This window comes from Dipodomys merriami, unplaced genomic scaffold, assembly GCF_024711535.1.
Source record: "Dipodomys merriami isolate MVZ:Mamm:240054 unplaced genomic scaffold, mDipMer1.0.p SCAF_5, whole genome shotgun sequence".
Lineage (NCBI taxonomy): Eukaryota > Metazoa > Chordata > Mammalia > Rodentia > Heteromyidae > Dipodomys > Dipodomys merriami.
The window spans coordinates 41,193,275-41,216,285 of NW_027206068.1; the positions used below are offsets into that span (position 1 = coordinate 41,193,275).

The window sequence follows — 23,011 nt, forward strand, 5'->3', positions numbered from 1 at the left end:
AGCACAAACTTTGCCAGGTCTCCATAGTAAATAAAACATGCACGAAGAGGAAACAAGCATAAACAATTTATTTTTCTCCTGTAAAAGATGACATTGTTCTCCAATCTCTGGTCCTACTTCACTTTGTCACTTGCCTGTGCCAACTGGGTCCTGTACAATGAGCTATTCCAAACACATACACGGCAAACAGGCACAGATTGCTCTATGCACACATCCACAGAGCCTGCATCCAGACAGGTTCTGAAAAGGATACTGGGGACTCTGGGAGCAGTAAGGATTTCCTGAACCAGCCTTAGCAGGTTCCTGGGTCACATGGCCTTACACACTATATCCTTTTCCTTTATTGCATTTACCCCTGTTTCTAAGTGTACATTTCATTGTGTGATTATTTTATTCAGATCTTAAGCCCATCTTTGCTCTCAAGCTCTTTGGTTTTTGTTTGTTTTTTCTTTTTTATGCCAGTAGTGGGGCTTGAACTAAGGGCCTCATACTCTAATTTGGCATTTTTGCTCAAGGCTGGCCTATTATGTGAGCTATACCTTCACTTCTGGTATTTTGCCTGTTAATTGGAGATAGGTGTCTCCCACATTAGTCTGACTGTGCTGGCTTTGAAGTGGGATCCTGATATCTCAGCCTACTGAGTAGCTAAGAATACATGCATGAGCTACCAGGGGCTGGCTTTACAAGCTCTTTGACAGCAAAGACTGCCCATTTTTGTTCACCATCATCTCCCAGCTTCATGATCAGTGCCCAACACACAGGAACTGATCAGTCATTATTTGTTGACTGAAAGCCAAACTCCATTTTGTTAATTTTCTCCCCTACACATACCAAAAAGGTTTTGCTTGGATTCAAACTCAGTGTTTACCAACTCTGAGTTTTACCAACACAGAGGTAAACAAACAAAACAAAAACACCTAGTGTTAGAGGCACCAAGAAGGGAATGCAAGCAACCCAAATGTTATAATACTTGTGGTAAATGGAATCTTATCACTTCCATTTTAAATAAAGATCAATCCCTCCATCAGCTGCTGGTCCCAGGGCTTCCTGTCAATCAGAATCATTGCAGCCTCCAGGACTAAAACTCCACTTTTCTACTTGACAGACATGCTACATTTTACATGGAAAGTACTCAAAAATGACTTTAGAATGACACTGAATATAATTTTAGGTAGTCCTCAGTTACTATATTGAATGACTTGAAATGCTGTCACAGAGATTATAGAGTGTATGAATCATGATTCTTACACATCTCTTACATATGCAACTGAAAGACTTTCCTCCAACTTGTTGTCTTTGGTAATTCACAGATCTCATAGCTTAATATAGGTCACAGAAGTTGATTTTATACAGTCTCAGGGAAACTTTTCTGATAAAAATAACCAAGGTCAGGTGCTAGGTTTATAGTGGGCTCCTTGTGTTCTCTTTGTAACTGCTTCCTGGACCATGAGGGAGCTGACATGAATTCTCTGGGACAGTCCACATGCACATCTAAGCTCTGCACCGAGGTCAAGAGGGTACACAGGGAAAAATCTACTTCAGGAAGAAGGATAAGCCCATGCCACTTGGATTTAGTCTGGGAATTTTACTCTCTTGGGTTGGGATGGAGAGCTCAGGGGCAGGTCTTCTTGGCACCCTGGGTTTCATGTCCCATGAAGGTTGATGTGGGGAGAGCAGGACAACACAGGCTCCTCCAAAGCATTAGACCTAGGCCAGGGGGTCCCTCTTTCCCAGGTCTAAAGCACACAATGTATCCATCCACACCTTAATCCGATGGCATTTTAAGAAATAGGTATTTGAGCTATGTAGGGTAGTATACCCCTATAATCCTAGTAGTTAGGAAGTTGGGGCAAAAGGAGCTGAGTTCCAGGCCTGTCTGAACTAATTACTGAGTTCTAACTTCTAGGCCACCCTAGGATATGTAACAAGACCTTGTCTCAAGAAAACAATAAACTAAATAAACATGAGCCTTTCCTTTTTATGGGTCCAGGTATATACATGACTGTATACATAACAGCAAGAATCCAATATTTCCTAAAGACATCTGAGTGTTACGCTGGAGACAGCGCAGCAAGTCAGACATCCAATGGATACTTTAACCTTGAAATCAGTCCCAACTTATCAAATAGGGACAAACTAACTACTTGTCCTTAAGCTATGTATCACCTCTAGCTAAAACTATAGTCCACATTCATGATGACTATCCCAAGCTAACTACTACCAAGAAAAGGCCAACAAATATATTTTATTTATGACAAGAGTAAAAGGCTGGGTGAGGTGGCATACAACTATAATCCTAGCTATGTGGAAGGCAAAGGTAGAAAAAAGCCCAAAGGCTTTTAGTGTCTCTTGAAGAGACACTACTTCCTGAAAACACACATTTTTCAGTAGCTTATGTCATACAGGAACTGGGAATTAACTTCATTTGTGGAATGGCAGAAGAATCACAAGTTAACTGTCATCTCAACTATCCTGAGAAAAGATCCTTGCTCTCAAAGCCTGATTCAAAGTTTCCTTTCTAGTCTTTCATGTAATTCGTGCAGGAATCTATTCTTGCTCAGGGACAGTGCCCAGGCCCTGAGTTCAAGCCCCAGGACTAGCATACACACATAAAATAATACATATTGGAATGTAAAGGATTATATACTAAGATGATTGAAAAGCTCCCCTGTCTGGGAATGGTGATGTAGAACATATTCCAACTAGGTAATACATCAGGGGTATAAACACTTGCACCTGCCCCTCAAAGGGTTAGCTTGTATCTGAGAACACTAGGACACTTTCAGAAAGACACTAAGCATACAAACTAGTACCAATAATCCAAACAGAAAAATCATGTATTACATATACATATATTTACATAGATTGATAGAAATAAGTTGTCTAATAACTCATTCATTGTTTCATTGGGAGAATGCTAATTATCTTTGAAGAATATAAAATCTATTTTATACCAAAACTCAGTGGATTAAACATGTCTTGAAATAAGAAGTAGAATTACAACATGTCACATTTCTGTGTGTCTATAGCTTTCTGTTCAAGGAAGTTCACTTCACACAGTTCATGTATTCAGGAGGCAGCAGAGAAGACTACTGCTCTAAGTATAAGGCACAGAACTTAAGTTCACAGTCTCACATGAGACACAGTTACAGCCTAATGTTCATGACTTTGAACAGATACCTACCAAAGAATCCATCAGCATGATGGTACTTAATGGGCTAACAGTTGAAGGTGTATGTTTTAGTAATTCCTTCAGCTGGGTATTACCAGGTAGCTATGCAGGAATATGAGACAGTTGAAAGTATATGTAATTCTCTATTTTTTTATTATAACTCAGTGACTTATTTCTACAGTGTCAATTTATTGATTAAAATATTTCCTAAAGGCTTATCAAAATAAATAAGGCTGAATAAGATGCCAGCAGATGCTTCAAGTGACTTACAGCTTGTAAATACAATGCTAAAGTAACTACAGACAAAACAGAAAGCAATATTATCAAAGACATTATTCTAGAAACTTGGAGGCAAGAAAGAGGAATCGATTCCTGTATGAAGGACTAGAAAGGGAACTTTGAGTCAGGCTTTGAGAGCAAGAATCCTTTCTCAGTGTAGTTGAGATGTCAGTTAACTTGTGATTCTTCTGCCATTCCACAGATGAAGTTAATTCCCAGTTCCTGTATGACATAAGCTACTGAAAAATGTGTATTTTCAGGAAGTGGAGTATAGTCTCTTCAAGAGACACTAAAAATACATTCCAGTTCAGTCCAAACAACTGCCGTTCTAAGTTTTCGCATGTGTGTAAATCAAAGCATTACTATATTAAATGGATTTTTTTCCTTTCAGGAGAAAAAGAAAACACATAAAATTTAAAACATGCAGTACCCTATAGGACAGATACTTATTACTATCATGAAATTATGACTATCACTCATTCAAATACAGTCTTTCCCAGCTGTGAACATCTTTTACTTAACATCACCATAGGAAATATAGAACACACAGTACAGACTAGATCCAGAAAAATCATGTATTGATATTTGCCTTTCCTTTTTCTCTGAAGCTGAAATAATTGTTTTTTATTTTCTTGTTAGAACATTCCAACTTTCAGCAAGAATGGGAATGTTAACTGATGTTGCTCACAGGCTGGGCTATCATTTTTCAAGTTTAACCAGAAAAAAAATAATAAAAAAACATAGGCTTCCTGTTTTTATTTAGGTTATTAGTGCTTTCTTGGACATGAGGATTAAAATAAGGTATCCAGCTCAATGATAGCTTATCCTCCTACAATTAATGTAATCAAAGAGACCAGTTCCTTCATCCCCTTCCCCCTCCACTCTCCTGGATCACAAAGCCTATTCAAGCTTCTCCCCAGGGCCCCAAAACAACATGCAGCAATAACTTCCTAGGGAAGCCCAAAGCCTACCTCACCCTTCCCACTGGGGAAACACACAGACTCAGCCCTTTCTCCTGTGATTATGTAAGAACACAAGGGTTTGCTTCACTCCACCCAAAGCTCAGGCTGATCCTTTAAACATTGACTTGTGCCTTAGAAAGTACTGGTGCATGCTGGGCAAAGAGGAAAAGGGTAAGGATTTATCTTTCAACAATAGCAACACAAACCCCTCTGGAGAAATCCTGATGCCCTGGGTAAAGTCTAAGATGTTGAGAATGTGAAGAGCTTTCCTTGTGTTGGCTGCAGCATTTCTATTTTGGTTAGGGGTACAGAGAAGGACAGAAGGACAGGGATAACAGAATGTATGGCCCCACCAAGGCAAGTAGAATTTCTAACTTGTCTCCTGAATTTCTACTTCTCAGATGAAACATGATTGGAATTTGGGTACTTTAAAAAAATTTTTCTAGTGCCAGAGTTTGAACTCAGGCCCTTGAGTTCTCTTACCCACAGCTGGCGTTTTACCGCTTGAACTGTGCCATCACCTGGTAACTAAAATGTGAAGAGACAATTTTTTGTTGTGCAGAATGTTAGCTGCCTTACAGCATAGACAGGAAATGCCAGAAGTGGTCACTGCATCATTGCCACTGTGAAATCACCCTGCACTGCTCAACAATACCCCCTACCCAGGCCAGTGTTGCCCCTGATTTGAGACTCTCTTCAAGGCTCAAGATTCTTTTTCTTTGGGCTCAAGGTGTTTTGAAGGCAACATCTCCATAGTCTTCACCAGTCAATGGGATTCAATGCATCAGCCTCCTACTTTGAAAAAAAGAAGTATGGTAGCCCCTTTGCACAACTACTCAAATATTCAAAAAAAAAAAAAAAAGTAACGTAGCAAAAGGACTCTGGTTGCCTTTTTTGTATCAGTGCGTGAACTCACTGAAAATAAAATAAAACTTGAAAAAAAGAGTAATTAATACCTACTTTCAGATTGCTCTTTTTATAGCTGGGGTGCAGAATTTCACAAATATTCTCAGACACAGTGAACGATAAAGGAGAAACAAGAGCTAACCGAAGTCATTAGCTACTATGGTTTGGAATAAGACAACGAACAGGATGTTGTTACTGTCATTCTTTGTTGAAACAGGGCTGTTGGGTTCAATCTTGAACCCAAATGGCAGTGCTACCTATTTAAGGGTTATATAAGTTCATTGTCAATTTAATTCCTTCTTTACAGTTGGGACCACAGCTTCATCTGGGTAATGTAGGCAGATCAATGTTCCTAGCTCTACCCTGACTGAGCCTACCATATGTTCCAACTCTGAAAACAGTAGTTATGGCAAAGCATTTGGAAACTTGTCACTGATTCCCTTCTAGTGGCTAAGATGCAACAGGCTATTTCTGCAATGAGTCCTGTCCACAACAAACCCAGCCCAGATGCATCTGCAGCTGAAAGCAGAATGCTTTCCTCTTATCCACTGCTATATAAAAATATGCAAAGACATTCAGACTATTACTATCTGAAGCCAGTAATATCATTAGGAGCCGGAAAAGGGGCAGTTTGTCATCCAAAAACAGGAAAAAATGAGTTTAACAAAAGGACAGCACTGTCTTACTCACCACTGAGGTAAGAGCCATCTGAAAACTATAGATTCGGGCAAGGCCAAAGTCGGCTAGCTTTATTTGTCCATTGCTGGTCACCAGAATGTTCTGAGGCTTCAGATCACGATGCACAACTCGGTGAGAATGGAGAAAGTCCAGACCTCGGAGAAGCTGAAACATCATATCCTATATAAAATAATAAAAATAAACAAAACAGTAACAAATTAGTAAATACTCAAAACAATTTCAACTGGACTCAAGTTCATAATCGTTGCTGAATCCTCAGTACTTTGCAAAGTTGCTAAGTACTAATTAAATACAGGTCTCCCACTCTCAATAGCACTATAAAAGTTTTTCATTCTCAACTTGGTTTTATTAATGAAGGGTTAATTTAAAGTTCTTTTCAATGCACAGGAAATATTCTGGAATGACATTTACCAAATTGTTCGTGATAGTTAATGCTGGGGAGAGGAAATAAAAAGAGACCAGAGGGACATGCACTTCTTCATATACTTTTATATTGTTTTAATATGTAATCTTGTGAATATGATTATTATTAACAGTGATCATTTGTTTTTATGGTGCCTAATACTGAGCAATCCCTATGAGTCAAGCCCCATTTTAAGCAGCCTTTGCTTAGTGACTCATTTAATCCACCCCATTAGTAGTGCAAGAAGCTGATATGTAAGAAGTAGGTTCAATAATGAAACAAATTATTTGTTATTTATTTTTTTTAATGGTACTGGGGAGAGGGACAAGCTCAGGAGCCTTGCTCTTGAGCCTTGCTATGATTCTCTACTTCCTGTACCTTGGGTCCAGTCAAGAGATACATTCTTGATTCAAACTGGAATTTAGAAAAACTGGATTCAGATCATTAAGGCATTTCTTTATTAGATCAGGGAAGTAAGTGTGTAAAACAAAGCAAGCTACTTCTCACTTCTCCAAGCCTCAGTGTTTTCTTCTGTAAAATGGGAAAATAACAAAACTTACTCCATAAAATTTTTATTTATGAAACATTTAGGACAGCAATCAGAAATAAATGATAGCTACTGTTGGTATTATACATTAAGTAGGCATCAAACAGGAGGGTACAAGGCAAATAAACCATTGTCAGGTACTTTTCTAATTTTAGGTCTCAAAAATTAAGACACAAAATGTAAAACTCAGAAATAATCTCTGAAAGGAGGAACTTAAGATACTGACCGTGACATCACCACCTGTGACATCATGGCCCTCTAAAATTCAGAATTACTAGGAGTGACTTTCTTCCCTCCCAAAATTGTGAAAATGGTATATATGAGGAGGTGGGCAGGAGAGAATAAACCTATTTTCTTCATATAAGAAAAGTAACTGGATATCCAGGGCAGAAGAGACTGTGAGAAAAAAAACATGTCCATGAGATGCACCAGTAAACCAGTTTACCAAGAACAACATAGTATTTCCTTACTGGTTCACTCCTTTGGTTCTCTCTGTTTCAGGTCCTAGCTTGTTTAAAACTGCAGCTTTGGTTTTCCTCATCAATCAATGGGAGAAGACAGCGTTTACTTTTCCTAGTTACCAGAGTTTAAATGGAGCAATGTATGCTGAGCAGAAGTGCATTGTCTGGTGAACACTGAACAGATGGTAATTATTAGGGTGATCACTGCCATGATAGGCGTCCTGTTTCCTGGGGGAAACAGATTCATAAACAACTGGAAGAAAATGCAGCCACTACGCTTAAGTCCATGTGAACTAAGAGCTAAAACAACATCATGCGGTGACAACATGGCACAGGTATATGAGAATCTTGAGACCTGCTCCATGGGCATCCTGAGCTGATAAGGGTTTCCTTCAAAAGAAACCCATTCATGCCAGATATGAATACCCTGAAGGAGAACTGCATGGGCCAGGGAACCAGTGCAGGTCCAACAACTGGAAATGAGCAAACTAGAGTGTGAAAATGAAACACAGAATAAAAAAAAAATCATCTGCTGCTGTGGCAAATACATCGTTATTGGAAACATAAGCACACATGTTGTAAGCATTGGATTTTTTAAAAAAAGTATGACTAACTTAAAGTAATGTCATGCTGGCTCATCATCTCTAGCTTCTTATACACTAAGCACACCAAGAAGATAAGAATCTGCTTGCTTCGTGCCACAGTGCTCAAACAATTTAAGCTGACAATTAGCAATATAAAAATAATTTAAATCTCAATTACTAAAGTCCTATCTGAATTTATAAAAAACCTGAATCAAGGGTCAAACAAGTGTGTATTGCTTCTGTGTACTTATTTAGATAGCAAAGACTCTGTATTTTCTTAATTATAAAACTGATAAAATGAATACATACAAGCCTACAGCAAAAACCTGTAAATCAGGAGTAAAAGAAAATCATTCAAAAGCTTACTGCTTAAGAAAACAGAGAAAACTTCACTGATAAGTAAGAATTTTATAGGTCTCTTTCATCTTAAAAAAATCATATATATTACCATATTTGTACAGATAACTAAAATGTATATTTAGGTAAAAATGATTAACTATACATTTTATTTTGTGGTTTTTTAAAAAAGTTTCCAGTTTTCTGTGAATATTTTTCTCATCTACATGTCTTCAACACTTTAACTATTTCATGAAATGGGATTTTTAATAGCTGCATAGGTTTTCCTCCTTGGGCTATTAGTAGTTGTGTTATTTTGGCGCTTAGACTATGGGTCTAGTTGTTCTTTGCTTAAATGCTAGAATAAATTAAAGTGACTTTGTTAATATCACTCCAAGCACAGGTTAAGCAGTCTGAATCCACATGAAGGCACTAACACTGATTTCAAGTTTTGTGCCTAGAAGATAAATTAGTTCTAAGTAAGAATTATCATTCTGAATTTTAGTCACACGTAAGAATGGGGCTTGGCGGACCCCAAGAAACATAGGTCCCATGGTTTCCCTTATCTGCAATAACTACTATTCGTCTAGGATAATCTTACCAGACAAACAGAAAAGGTCAAAAGCTATGTACATATGACCATATAAGATGATGCTAAGCAAAATGAACTCCAAGATATGGACAAGAGGTTTTTTTCTTTGTTGCTGTTGTTTTTAATGTACTATGTGATTTTTTTTTTGTATGTTCTTCCCTCAATGGTATAATCCCTGTTGTCACTGTATTTGATTCTGGTGCCCTGAATCTGGTATATACATTTTTCTAATTTGGAGAAGGGAAGAGAAATAACAAAATGCTGAAACAAGGATACAGCTTTATCCATTGTAGCAATATGTACAAGACATTATGTTGAAAAAGGAACTTTACAACTTGGAGGGGGGGGTGGGAGGTGGGGGGGGAGGAGTTGGGTAGGGAAGTGATAGTAGGGGAAAAACAAAGGAGGATTGGTAACAATGCTTGATAGGAAATGTACTCATTACCTTACTCATGTAACTGTAACCCCTCTGTACAATATCTTTACAATTAAAAAAAAAAGAATGGGGCTTGGTTCCAATTCTAGATAACAATATGAATGAATACTAAGGAAGGAAAAAACCCCTTTTTGCTTCTTAGAAATGTTTCGATCTAGGACATTTCAAAGGATTCTCTACCTAAGCTTATTATCTGTTCTATCTCAGTTTACAGTATCATGAGACATACCTTTACATCAGCTTCTCAAGATTTTAATCTAAATTAATCTTTCCTATAAAAGACTTAAAATATTTCCCTGTAACTCAAGTGAAGCAATGCAATGAAACTAGGGATACTGCCAAGTAAAGCTCTTTAAGTTAAACACAGGTTTAAAAGTTTCCCCTATTATGTTACAAAGCACAGTTCTGGTACAAAGGGTTTCAGCATCTAGTCATACTTGTGGTTGGTAGTCACTTTGGACCTTTACTTATCTTTCTAAATCACATGACCTTGGAGGCAGGTTTCAACAGGACAGTAAGGTGGAATGAAGTCTGGCTCAGGGTGACTTTAGGTGGGACACTGCCCTTGGCAACTCCCTGCCAAAGATTTTGGGCTTTTGTGTCTGCATACTAGAAATGTTTAGAAGTCTATCATTGTTTCTAGGTGTTCCAGAACTCTCATCCTCTTGCTTCTTTAACCAAAATAGACAAACCAGAAAGTGACCTCAAGCTTTTTGTGGTATCTGTACTTGGGCTTGAACTCAAGGTCTAGATGCTTGTCACTTAGCTTGTGTTTTTGTTTTTCCCTCAAGATTCTACCACTTGAACCACAGTTCCGCTTTGGGCTTTTTGCTGGTGTGAAATTCTCATGGACTTTTCCTGCTCAGGCTAGGTTCAAACTGTGATCATCATATCTCAGCCTCCAGAGGAGACAGGATTACAAGCATGAGCCGCCAACCCTTGGCTTTAAGCTTTCTAATGGGGAAAATATTATATATATATATATATATATAGTTATATAATATGTAATGGATAATGTATTATTATATTATATATTCTAGCCACAAACACTAAACACCCAAAAATACTGTACAGAAAATCTCAAAAATGGCAGCTTAAAAATAACAATTATGGATATATCTAGCTAATCTGAGTAAGATATTCACATCCTCCAAGTTTTAATTTCAAAAGTATGTAATAGTTCATTTAAAACTTTTAGAGACATATACAACTTGTAGAATTTTCTCCTTATAATTTCTCCTGCAAATCTTTTCAAGTCTGTTATCAAAACTTTTACAGAGCGGGGTATGGTCATATACATCTACAATTCCAGCATTTGGGTGGCTAAAAGAGGCAGATCACAAGATTGAAAATAAATCTGGGATATATAACAAGTCTTTGTCTCAAAAAAAAAAGAAAGAAAGAAAAAAATTTGTTCAGAGCAGTATCTCCATACTGTTTTGTTTGTTCAGAGCAGTATCTCCATACTGTTTTGTTTGTTTCCCAAGAAAGAGGTTAAAGGAGTTAAAGAAGTCTATGACCTAAAATCTGTAAGAGGTTTTGTTTTACACTGAACTGATAACATCTTAAATTAAGGAAGATGTTATAATTAAAGGAAGAGAGGTAAAAGTCACCTGAGCCAACTAATAAATGATGATGGTGAAATCATAGAGAAGCAGAGGCTACTGAGAGTAACAACAGCTAGTCCCAGAGTCTTTTTTCCTTACTATTGATACATATACTTGTACTGAGTATATCCACATTATTATATAACAGGTCTCTAGGACTTTTTCATGTTACAAAACTGGATCTCTCTGTCCCCTGAATCATGATCTTCTATTTCCCCTTCCCCTCTACCCCTGGAAACATCCATTCTACTTTGTGTTTTTATGAATGTGACCACGCTGGATAACTCATACATGGAGAGTCATACTGTGTTTGTCTTTCTGGGTGACTCTTTTCACTTAGTATAATGTTCCAATATCTCATCCATATGCTAGAACTTCCTTTTTAGGGTTGAATAACATCCCATTGTATGTCTCCATTATCCATTCATCCACTGATGGATACGGATGTCTCTACATGTGGGCTATTGTGAATAATACTGCTATGAGGGAGAGTATACATATCTCTTTACAATCCTGCTTTCAATTCTTTTACATACGCTCAGAAATGGCATCAGCGGTTCTAGTCCTAGTTCTCCCATAACATGTATTACCATACTGCTACCTAAGCAATGACACACTGAACACTATAGCCACCTTCAATTTTGGGAGGGTGGCCCAGGTGGGTTCATTCACTCCCTGAAGATTTCAGCCAATTCTAAATGCACTTAGGCAATACCTGGGCCTTGGACATTGTATCCAAACTTCCTGATTATGCACACTTTCTACTCTGCTTCAAAACTTGACAGCTTCTGATCAATTCACAACAGTTAACAATAAACTTCAAAGACTGCTTTATAAGTAATATAGCAGGAAGAAGAGGACCTAAGTCTTGCTTCAATCCGCCTCCTTTTTATTTGATTGCCTTAAAAAAAACTGCCAACAGCCTTTCAAATACACTGGAATTCATGAGGAACAGAAATGTGATATCATCTTTGTATCCCCCATAGTCTTACAAGACATCTTATACAGAGAGATCTTGTGGTTTCACTTGACTTGATAGATCTTACAGATGATGTTAAAATGAAGTAACATGATTTTGTTCTTCTGTGTACAGGAGTTAACTCATTCCCAAAGTCTTTCCTTCAATAAAAAGGCCATGATACTGCACTGTGGCTCATGAGTTATGCACTAAGAATTTACTGACTGCTTGCTAAGTGAAAGCACCAAAATATAAAAAACTTCCTCGCAGACAAGTATAATCTCATGTGACATGCAATTTTTCCATTTTTGAGGGCAGCATGACTTATAAGAAAAAAAAGTACCTAGAGCTAGTAGCTTTGGTTATGAATCTGTGCTCATGAGTTCAATAATCTGAGGCTATTCATTCAAACCCTTTTTGTGCCTTTGTTTTCATGTCTACAAAACAAAATTAACTTCAGAAAGGAGCAATTTAAACATATGGTTATACATTTCTGTTATTATATGCATTAGTTATACACACACACCATATTAAGTAATCTTGTATGTATACTTAAGTCCTTGGTGTATTTAAAGTACACACACAATGATTTATCCTTTATCTGAAAAAAACTATGAAGCCCCTATACTGTATAAGATGTTGTGTCAGGGGGGTGTTATGCTTGAAGGCAAGAGTCCTTAGGAGCTCCTATTTTAATAGGAAGCAAGGACATAAATATACACCTATGAACTTCAAGTCAGCATGTAACAAGGACTGCAGAGGACACAGGTGCTCAGACACTGGGAAAGTATCAGGAAGGCAGGAGCATTCATGCTGGGAATGGACTATATCCATTTTGATGTGAGAAGCCTCTGCTATGGAAGACAGAATTAGCGAAGGCTTTGGGGAGGCATGTGCTTAGAAGTTTGGAGACCAGCCACAGCCTCAACAAGCCAGATCCTGGGAACTTAGATAAATGGTGCCACACTGCAAAGGGCTTTATTACTAGGCACATAAAGGGACTTCATGGAAGAATGACATATTATTATTCATACTATAACACAAAGAATAGACAGGAGGTGGTATAAGAATTTTGTAGGAATATTAATTGACTCTGGGCTGAACTAAAATTGTTTTTAAAAGTGTGTGTGGAGGGGGGGTAAGGTAATTGTGGAGATAAATGGAATAGGTTAGTTTGGTCAACTATAATGGGAATATTCTGAGAGTTCTGCTCCATCTCCATGCCCACACTAGGTGTAACTTTGGCTTGTGGCTTAACCTCTTTCCTCCACCTTTAACCTTATTTTCCCCATCTGTAAAGTGGGGACAACACTTTCCTTAAGGTAACTATGATGACTAAAAAATTATGTGAACCTTCCAGTGTGGGTAAATGGCTTAGAATTGGTACCAATTTTTAGTCATGACCTCAACACACATTTACCTTGTTTTTTACACTTAGCACACAAAATCCTCCTGTCATTCCAACACTCATCAGTAAGATCAACAAACATAACTAGGTACATACTATAGGACAGGATCTTTAAAATGCTTATTATTACTTTAATTAAATCAAGTGTTATGTTTCAGGCTTTTCATTTGGAAGTCTAAATATTTAGGTCTGGAAAGATGCTTAGAAATCATCTGCTATTATTATTCATGGAATACATAATATGTCTCTTCTTATAAGCAACCCAACTTTTTTTTTTAATTGTGAAAATACCCTACAGAGGGGTTACAATTACACGGGCAAGGTAATGAGTACATTTCTTATCAAGCATTGTTGCCTCCTCCTTTGTTTCCCCTCTCCTATCTCCCCCCACTCCCTGCCCCTCACCAAAGTTGTAAAGAATTATATTAAGTGAAGTAAGCCAAAGAAACATAGGTCCCATGGTTTCCCTTATTTGCAATAACTAGTATATATCTGAGACAAGCAGAAATGGTCAGATAAGTTGATGTTAGGAGAAATGAACCCCAAGATAAGGACTCAAATGTTTTTTTCTTTCTTGCTATTGTTTCTAACATATTTACAAGATATTTTTTTGTTGCTTTGTATGTCCCTCCCCCACGGCATAACCCGTTTTCACTGTATTTGATGTTGGTATAATTTGTGGAGGGGAAGGGAAAAAACAAATTATTTAAATAGGGATACAGGTGGACCAATTGCAACAATGAGATGTGCAAGACGTTATGTCGAAAGCAACCCAACTTTCTAAGGTGGTTCTAAGTGGTTTTTTGACCAGACTAGAAGGACTTTTTTTGGAGTCCTCTGACTTCAAGATTCCTTCAAATTATCCTTTAGGGACTTTTCAAGAGATAACAACCATATACTATAAAAATATATCAAATTTTACTTAATTGACATATATATTCAGAAGCAACTACCAAATAGGAACAAAATTACTGTGAAGTTTCTCTACATAATTAACTCTAGTTGCTTTCCCAGCTTAACAATTAAGAACTAGAGTTTGTGACATTATTTCCTTATGTTATTCATTAATGCCCAACTGTCTTCATTCCAATGCAAACGGGTGGGGGAAAGAGGAGCGAACGAAGACTTTGAAAAGAACACTTAGCTTCATTTGGTCAAAAAATGATCTTTACAAGAGGTTTTATTATGGGTCATAAAACACTGCTTACCACAGTGTACCTCTTCCTTGAAAAAGCAAAGACACCCTTGCAATGGTGAGAAGCTAAAAACAACACCCAGAGAGCACTTGTACTTTCCTTTCCTCCCAGAAACACATCTGTTTGTGTCATCCATTTGGGGTAGCGCTGCCTGCACAGCTGTTTATAGGGACTCTGAAGAGGCAGCACTTGAGCATTTTTTATTTTGTGTTGCTGCAACGACTGAATTTTTAAGCTGAAGCTTGCTAGGATAGAGGCAGCAAATGTATCTCCATGGGAAGGCGGGCCATATGTTTCTCACTAATAATTTCTTCAACCTACAGAAAGAGGCTCTGGGTGGTCGCATCTACTCAGGAAAAGCATGGAGGCCAAGAGCCAAATGGAACTGAAGAGCAACAAACTACCAAGGCAACCATGAGATTTCAGTTTGTCAACTAAGGACTTTCTTAGAAAGAAGAATGTAGCAGGTCAATAGTAAAACCGGCATCACAACAGGAAGGGTGCAAGTATCAGCCAGAAAAACCTTAGTCCAGATGTTGAGGGCCAGGGTCATTTGTGCAGCAAGACCTACTTAGGTTTAAGGACATCCCTCTCTAAAATGCAGGCTTCTGGAACGTGAACTGCTTGTTCTCTTAAGTATGACTTCAGGTCTTTCCTTGGCCCACCTAAAACTCTCAGGCAGCATTTTGAAGCTTTTTTTGGAGTACCCCAAAATTGTACTCCCTTTCTCATTTTAGGGACCCTCCAAGGCCTCATCTTGGAACCTACTTGCCCATTCTTAATCCTACAGCCAAGACTACTACTGACATAAAACCCCTGCATGAACACTGAGTGTTCTACAACTTATGGTCTCCAGTTTTATCGGACCTTCCATTTTGCCCACAGTGGTCACTGACTCCAAGCACTGACTATGTGTTTATGTTCACTCCTCATCTGCTTTCTTGTATTTATGCTTCACAAATTCTACATTTTCCTCCATCTCCATTCACCTCCAATACAGACATCTTCCAATATACATTTCCAACCTCTCTAGAACTTACCTACCTGGGCATTGGTAGCTCAGGCCTGCAATCTCAGCTACTCAAGAGGCTGAGATATGAGGATCATGGTTAGAAGCCAACCCTATGCAGAATTTCCATCTCCAATTAACCAGCAAAAACAGCAAAAAACTGGAAGCAGAGCTGTGACTCAAGTAGTAGAGCTCTAGCCTTGATTACAAAGTTCAAGGATAACTCCCAGGCCCTGAGACCAACCCCCCCAGAACTGGCACACTCTCATAAAGACCTATAATTATACTCAACACCCTGCAGAACCAACTGTATTAGTTTATGCTTAGTCAATTCAAAGAGGTTTTGTGCTATTTACCTAAAAGTACAAAAAACACAAACATAAAATACCTAATCAGGAAATAGTCAAATGATATGTCCTATAATTTGGACCTGTAAGAAAAGGTGCTTATTGGGAAGGTTTTAGCCACTGGAATCACGCACTCCAAAGGGGATAATGCTATGTATTCCTCCCCTTTTCCGCCTCCACTGCCTATCCTGGAGCTTGAACTCTGGGTCTAGGCCTTGTCTCTGAGCTACTTTTGCTCAAGGCTAGAACTCTACCACTTGAGTCACAGTGTCACTTTTGGCTTTTCTTGGTGATTAATTAATTGGACATAAGAGTCTCATGGACTTTCCTGTCCCTGCTGGTTTCAAACCATAATCCTTAGATCTCAGCCTCCTGAGTAGCTAAGGTTGCAGGTGTGAGCCACGGGCACCCGGCTTCTCTCCTCTCTTTTTGTGCCAGTAAATGAACAGCCTAATCTATCATATTCTCTGCACTGTGTGGGGCTGTACTGCCATAGCCCAGAGCAACAATGCCAATCAACCATGGACTCGAACCTCCCAAACCATCAGTCAAAATCTTTCCTCTTTAAAAAATGATTTTATCTCTGGTATTTTGTTATAGCAACAAAAAGCTGAATGTATCTATGATATCAAGCAGCCATTAGAAATATTGGTAATTCTATCATGTAAACTAAATAAATTGATAGTGAAAGGAAAAAGCCTTAAGGGAATTCCAAAATGTTATGATTCTATTTTGATAAGAGGAAAGTATATGTGTTTATATATGTGTAATTATGTCTACACTAAGTGGTCAGATAAACACAGGGTACTTAATTAAATTTGAATTTCAGAAAAATAATACTTTTTAAGCTTAAGGGTATGCCAATATGCAGGGCATATTTATACAACAAATATTATTTATTTTTATCTTCAATTTAAATTTAATAGAATACCCTAAATATAAATAAGAATGTTTGAAAGGATATTTAGTTTACTTCTGGGGGTGGGAGATTAGATGAAGAAACAGAAGAAAACAATTCGCTTTTCTATGTCCAGTGTTGATAGTGGGAGGAATATTATGAGGTGTTTTTTTTTTTGTCTCTTTTGTGTTTTGAATTTACCAGTTAAAATTACATGCTCTCTCTCTCTTTAACATTACTTTTATGAACTTTTTCAAACTATAAAGTTTAGTAAGTCTGATAAAGAATGTGAAATAAAGTCCTACAAAGACAAAGTTTCTAGGAAATGATATGTTATTTTCTAAGTTATGTTAAACAATTCTGCATTAAGTCCTCAACAAGCTATAACTAATTAAAGATACTAATTACAATTTGATGTTTTTTTAAATTACCAGTTGCTGACGTGCATCCTAGGGAAGAATATGCATTTAATAAATTTATTTTTCCTATTTAAATTTTTAAAGTGACAAATAAAAATTAATATATATATATTTAATCACATGCAATGTAGTGTTTCTAAGTTTTATGCATTGGGGAATGCTAAATTTTATTAGCAAGTATGAAATCATTTGTACTTTTGTGGAGCGAACATTTCAAATATACTCTCAGCAATTTTCAAGAATGAACTGCCATAAATATTATACTTATATTTAAAGATAAAAATCTTGTATGGCTGTACTGTTCCTTAATCTACTAGTTTACCAATACTATTTAGTACTGTTCCTTAATCTACTAGTTTACCAATACTATTTAGTATGAAAATAAAAAATAGGTTTTTACGGCTATTTCTCAAAGCAAGCTAATGTCTAGTGTTTAGTACAGCTTTTACACATCTACCTGAATCTCATTTGTTATCACACAAAGTATACATGGATACATTTATGTTCTGACAAATTCTGAGTTGAAGTTAAACTCACCAGTGTGTCTAGATAAAACAAAGTTTTAAATTTAAATTTTAGATAAACAATGAATAATTTTTAGTGTAAACATGTTCAAATATTGCACAGGACATACATACAAGTTTTTTATTTGAAAGCCAAATTGATCAGTCTATATTATTTGCTAAATCTGACAATTTACTTCATACTCACTTCACTTTCTCCTAGAAGCCCATACTATCAGTTTGTTGAATATTGTTTTTCATTTAGATAAATATTATTTTATACGGACAGAGACACATAAGCATTGTGCTTTTGTGTTCCTCCCCTAAGAGTACCCTCCTTTCGTCTCAGTATATATGAATGCCTAGAGTCCTGTATAATTTATCAAGTCCTGGTGTAGTTTAGAACTAGCTTTCCCATGTGAGAGAAAACATGCACCTTTTGTCTCTCTAAGCTTGGCTTATGTATATTCTTCTTGAGTCTATAAATTCTGAGACAGACATACTCTTCAGATAAATGGAAACAGCTCTAAAATGGGCTCTTCTCCACTCACCATGAGAACTTGCAAATAAGTTTTCACAGATCTGCACCATTCTTTTTAGCTGTGACATAGTATTCCATATAGGGCCATGGTCTAGTCAGCCACCTAATACACATTTAGCTTAATTCCAGTGGTTTTCCATTATAATTAAGACTCCAGGGTTGGAATGTAGCTCAGTGGTAGACTGCTTTTTTAGTATGTGTGAGACTCTAGGTTCAATCTCTAGCAAGCATCACAAAGAAAATAAGGAGGGATGAATTAATGTCACAGTAAACTTTTCATGCCACCTGCTGTATTTGTGCCAGAATTTCTCTGAAAAGTGAAAATGTTACTGAACGTATGAATTTTAATCAGTATTGCCAGATTGCCTCCGCAGTACTGTATCAATTTATATTCCCTGTAATATATAAGCATCCATTTCTTACACCTGACATTATTTTTTTTCTTGCCTTAGTACAGTAGCAAAAATACTATCACTGTATTTTACCTTTCTTTGATTATAGTGAGGTAAGAAGGCATCTTTTCATAGTTATTAATCAATTGTTTTTCTAGAGGTCTGTCTATCTGTGATATCAGGGACTAAACACAGTCTCCTGCATACTAGGCAAGTGCTCTGTCACTTGAGACATGTCCATTTTTGTATGCATTCTTTGGGAGATGGGTTAGTCTCAAATCCTTCTACCTTCCTACTAGCTGGGATTACCATGTATACCACCATGTCCCACGACAGCTCATTCTTTTAATAATGAGGACCAGCACTGGCTTTACTAGTTTTATATTTTATGGAATCCATCTTTTTTTCCTACCGTAGATCCCTCTTCCTCAGTGATTTCTTAGACCTGAGCAGTTAGTTGCCGCACAAGTTTTTACAACACCATTAGATACATAGGCCAAATTCAGTAAGACTAATCTAAAGTATCACTTTCTTTCCCAAACTGACAATTCTAACCTCTACTTATCTATTTCCTTCTCTGGACAAGAAGTAACTAAGTCCGGTCAAGTTGTTCTTCACAATTTCTCATTTCTTTCCATTTATTTACCATGAGCACCTTACTATAGACCCTGATTATCTCATTCCCAAACCAATGGACCTTGTCTCTTTAACGAATCTATTTCTGACAGATCTCTTCTAAATGAACATGGTAGTATCTGATTAGTCAGCTTAAAACGCAAGGAAAGTGACGGGCGCGGGAGGCTCATGCCTGTAATCCTAGCTACTCAGGAAGCTGAGATCTGAGGATCGCGGTTCAAAGCCAGCCCAGGCAGGAAAGTCCATGAGACTCTTATCTCCAATAAACCACTAGAAAACCGGAAGTGGTGCTCTGGCTCAAGTGGTAGAGCGCTTGCCTTGAGCTGAAGAACGCAGGCCCAGAGTTCAAGCCCCACACTGAAAAAAACAAAAACAAAAACCACAAGGAAAGTATGAGCATCTACCCAAGTGTCTGCAAATACTTCCCAGGACCTTCAACTATCAAGCCCGCTTCTTCCCTTCCTACTATGCTTCTGATCCTCATTTCTCTGGATATTCACAACTTAACGGTGTCATTTCCCAAAGCAAGACTTCTATCTAGATCTCAGCTTCTGCTGGCTCCTATCACTCATGTTTCACAATAACATCTTTAAAGTCCCATAAAACTGTCACATTTTTCAGGAAGCCAGTCTTTATTTTTTCCATCTTCTGAATTCTTACAGTACTTGTCAACTGCAACACTGACCCGGTACTTATCATACACCTGTCATATATGGTGTTTCATTGTGCATCTTATTTTCTGTTTCAAGATTTTAAACAATCTTTTAAGATTAGCTTCTGTGATACATTCCTATTTACTTAGCCAAGTAGCTCAAACATTCTTCATAAAGACTTGTAGAACAAATCAGGTATGAAACTAGAATTTCTTTGTTGCTCAAATTCTTTTTTTGTTTCTATTTGAGGCATGCTAATAAAAGTTAATGCATCATAAATATATCATATATTAAATTATTTTCAAGAATTAGTGTTTCAATATGTCAACTGCAATCCAGAAAACATGACGACTAAGATCTGAGGGAAATACACAGATGTTAAATATACTCAGGGCTTTCACTTTTTAGTGTTCCAATACAGAATGGAAAGTTCTTCAAATGAATTCCCTAAATGTAGGATGGCATATTATGTGTTCTATATTTAGAAATTTTACAAACAGAAGTTTATAGGATTTCATTTTCCAGAGAATCTAAAGGTTTTTAATAGCAATCCAGGCAATTTAACATTATCATCAAGTAAGTAATGGAAGAAAACACAAAATGGATTTTGTCATTAATGACAATAAAGATAGTCAATAAAGACCCAAACCAGAAGGAAAGAAGCCATCAGGGACACAAAGCAGATCAAATGACATTGGTGGGTCATTAAGAATGGTTATAAAATCTATTTGATAATGGTTTTATACAATATTAATAAGCTTCTGCCTTCACCTGGAACTTTTAGGAGTAGCATTGGGTCTTATCAGGTCTTTAGTTTTGAAATTACATGAGGATACTGGATTGTATACAAAGTAGTTCAATTCATTTGACTTGCATATTTTTATCCTTATCTGTAAAAAAAACAGGGAAGACAAACTCAGAGAAGTTAAGCTTAGGCTAGTAACCACCCTGTTGCCAGGGACTCTCCTTTACTATATCCAATAAGTAAATGAAGTAAGTAGACATGGCTCTTTGGGTCTTTAACTCTGTAAGAATTGTAGTATGTCCTCAAATCTAGTTGATATATTCTTCCTGGGATCCACAGAGTACAGCTATATAGCTTCTATATCCTACCATCCATTCCTACCTATTTTTATGGAATCAATGATTCTAGCTGACTTTGTAATTTTAGATCAAACGAGAAAATAAACAAATCTTCAAATTCTTCGGTGTAGGCATGCTAGCTTCTCATGGCTATAATCCTTCTACACTTTTGATCCTTTCCACCTCTTGTGTACCTCCTTTCCATGTCTCAAAGGCAGTAGCTGCTTGTTCTGCAGCATTTGCCATGTGTCCCAGTTGTTTAGGAAGATACCTCAGTCTCTTCCAAAGAAGTAGGCCCTAATACCAGTTTGTTAGCTATTCCTTTTAGCTTTGCTTCTGTGAATTTTAGGAGAACGCCTAACATTTGGCTTATTTTTGGACATCTCTAGTGATTTGATGGCACAGTGCACAATGCACAGAAGATGTGCAGTGACTGTTTAAAAAAAGAGCCATATATTTATTTGAGGTAGAGTTTTATTCCAAAAAGATATAGGTAATTGACTAGAAAACTACCAGGGAGATAGTATAAGGAATAAAAACCTTGATAGAACCTGAACATTATTGAAATAAAAGAGGCAGACACGAGGCAGCGCAACTCTTCAGAGAGAAAAAAGGAATATAATTGGAATGAGACTGGTTGAAGAGAATAAAATGTTAAGAATGAAGGTTCTAGCAAGAAACGTGTTACTAATTCTGGGCTTAGGTCAGGTAAAACTGAGGGCAAAGTTTAAACTAACAGCATTTCTTGAGGAATGTGCAAGCAAGTACAGTAATTCATTCAAGCCACTAAGAAAATGTAAGTATGGGTCTTTATCAAAGGAAATAATTACATGTAAGATATAACAAATTCACATTTCCATAGTTCTTGGGAAGCCTGCTGGACTACAACAGATGAATTGGTTACAATCCTACCAACTGTGTAACATTTAGTAACTCATCCAAATAACAATTCTAAGGTATTTTCCTATTCTGAAAATGTTATAATTTCTCTGATTTGTGTATATGATGCCTTCAAGTCTTTAAAAATGGCCTCCAGGGGTTACACTGTTCAAAATGAAATATACTCATTATCTGACTTGTATAACTAACCCCTCTGTACATCAACTTTACAATAAAAAAAAAAGCCTCCAGAGGAGTTTAAAAATGTTCCCTCCATTTTTATTTATATCTCTTTAGATTTTATTAGATAAACCTTGTCAACTTTTCAGTTGGGTTGGGACTATACTGTGTTCAGAAAAATATAAGAAAGACTAAAATGAGAATGTCTGGACACAGTCTGTAAAGAATCTGGAGTCAAGCAAGATAGAAACCTTAAATCAACAGGCCATTTCTGAACAGCAGGAAAACCAAGAGAAGTATGAATATCACAGTGGGAAAGGCAAATATTTTTCAACCTCTCAGCAGCTTTGAGGAACTGATGGAATATCCTAGATAGGATGGTTGGTTTGGAAAACCTGTCCTGTAACATTCGAGATGTGAATTTCAAGTGTGTTCTAATTGTTTTTTACAAGCTCTTCTATGGCTTAATCTAACACTCATAATGTAAAAATTTACCTGGCATAAATGAAGTAAGAGAAAAAAGGATTTAATGATACTTAATGATAGAGTGTATAATGGTTTATTAAAACCACTCCTAAGCTTTGAGGCAGAGTGTAGATTATAGCTAAACCACCACAAGATATACTTCCTACCAGGGCATTATATTTGATCATTACAGAAGTTGATAGGAGGCCTTCCTTCTTAAGATAAAAATCAGTCTAGGTGGGCCTACATATAAATATGAAACCCTATTTGAAAAACAGCAATAGTAAAAAAAGGACTAGAGAAATGGTTCAAATGGTAGAGTATCTACCTAGCAAGTGAAAGGCCCCGAGTTTAAACTCTAGGGCTGCCCTTCCTCACAAAGAAGAAAATATTTTTCCCAGCTAAATATAATCTCACATTGCTAAGCAATAAACAACATATGTAATAGCCTGTATCTAAT

General features: G+C 37.0%; 1 protein-coding gene across 2 annotated transcripts in view; it reads right to left on the reverse strand.

Annotated features, from left to right (window-relative positions):
• Cdk6 (cyclin dependent kinase 6) overlaps positions 1–23,011 on the reverse strand; it is a 187,634-nt gene that overhangs the window by 98,736 nt on the left and 65,887 nt on the right. For both annotated transcript variants that reach the window (XM_069996497.1, XM_069996496.1), the window contains one exon: positions 6,010–6,177. In XM_069996497.1, the coding sequence (XP_069852598.1) occupies positions 6,010–6,177 (168 nt within the window). The remainder of the gene's footprint in view (positions 1–6,009; positions 6,178–23,011) is intronic.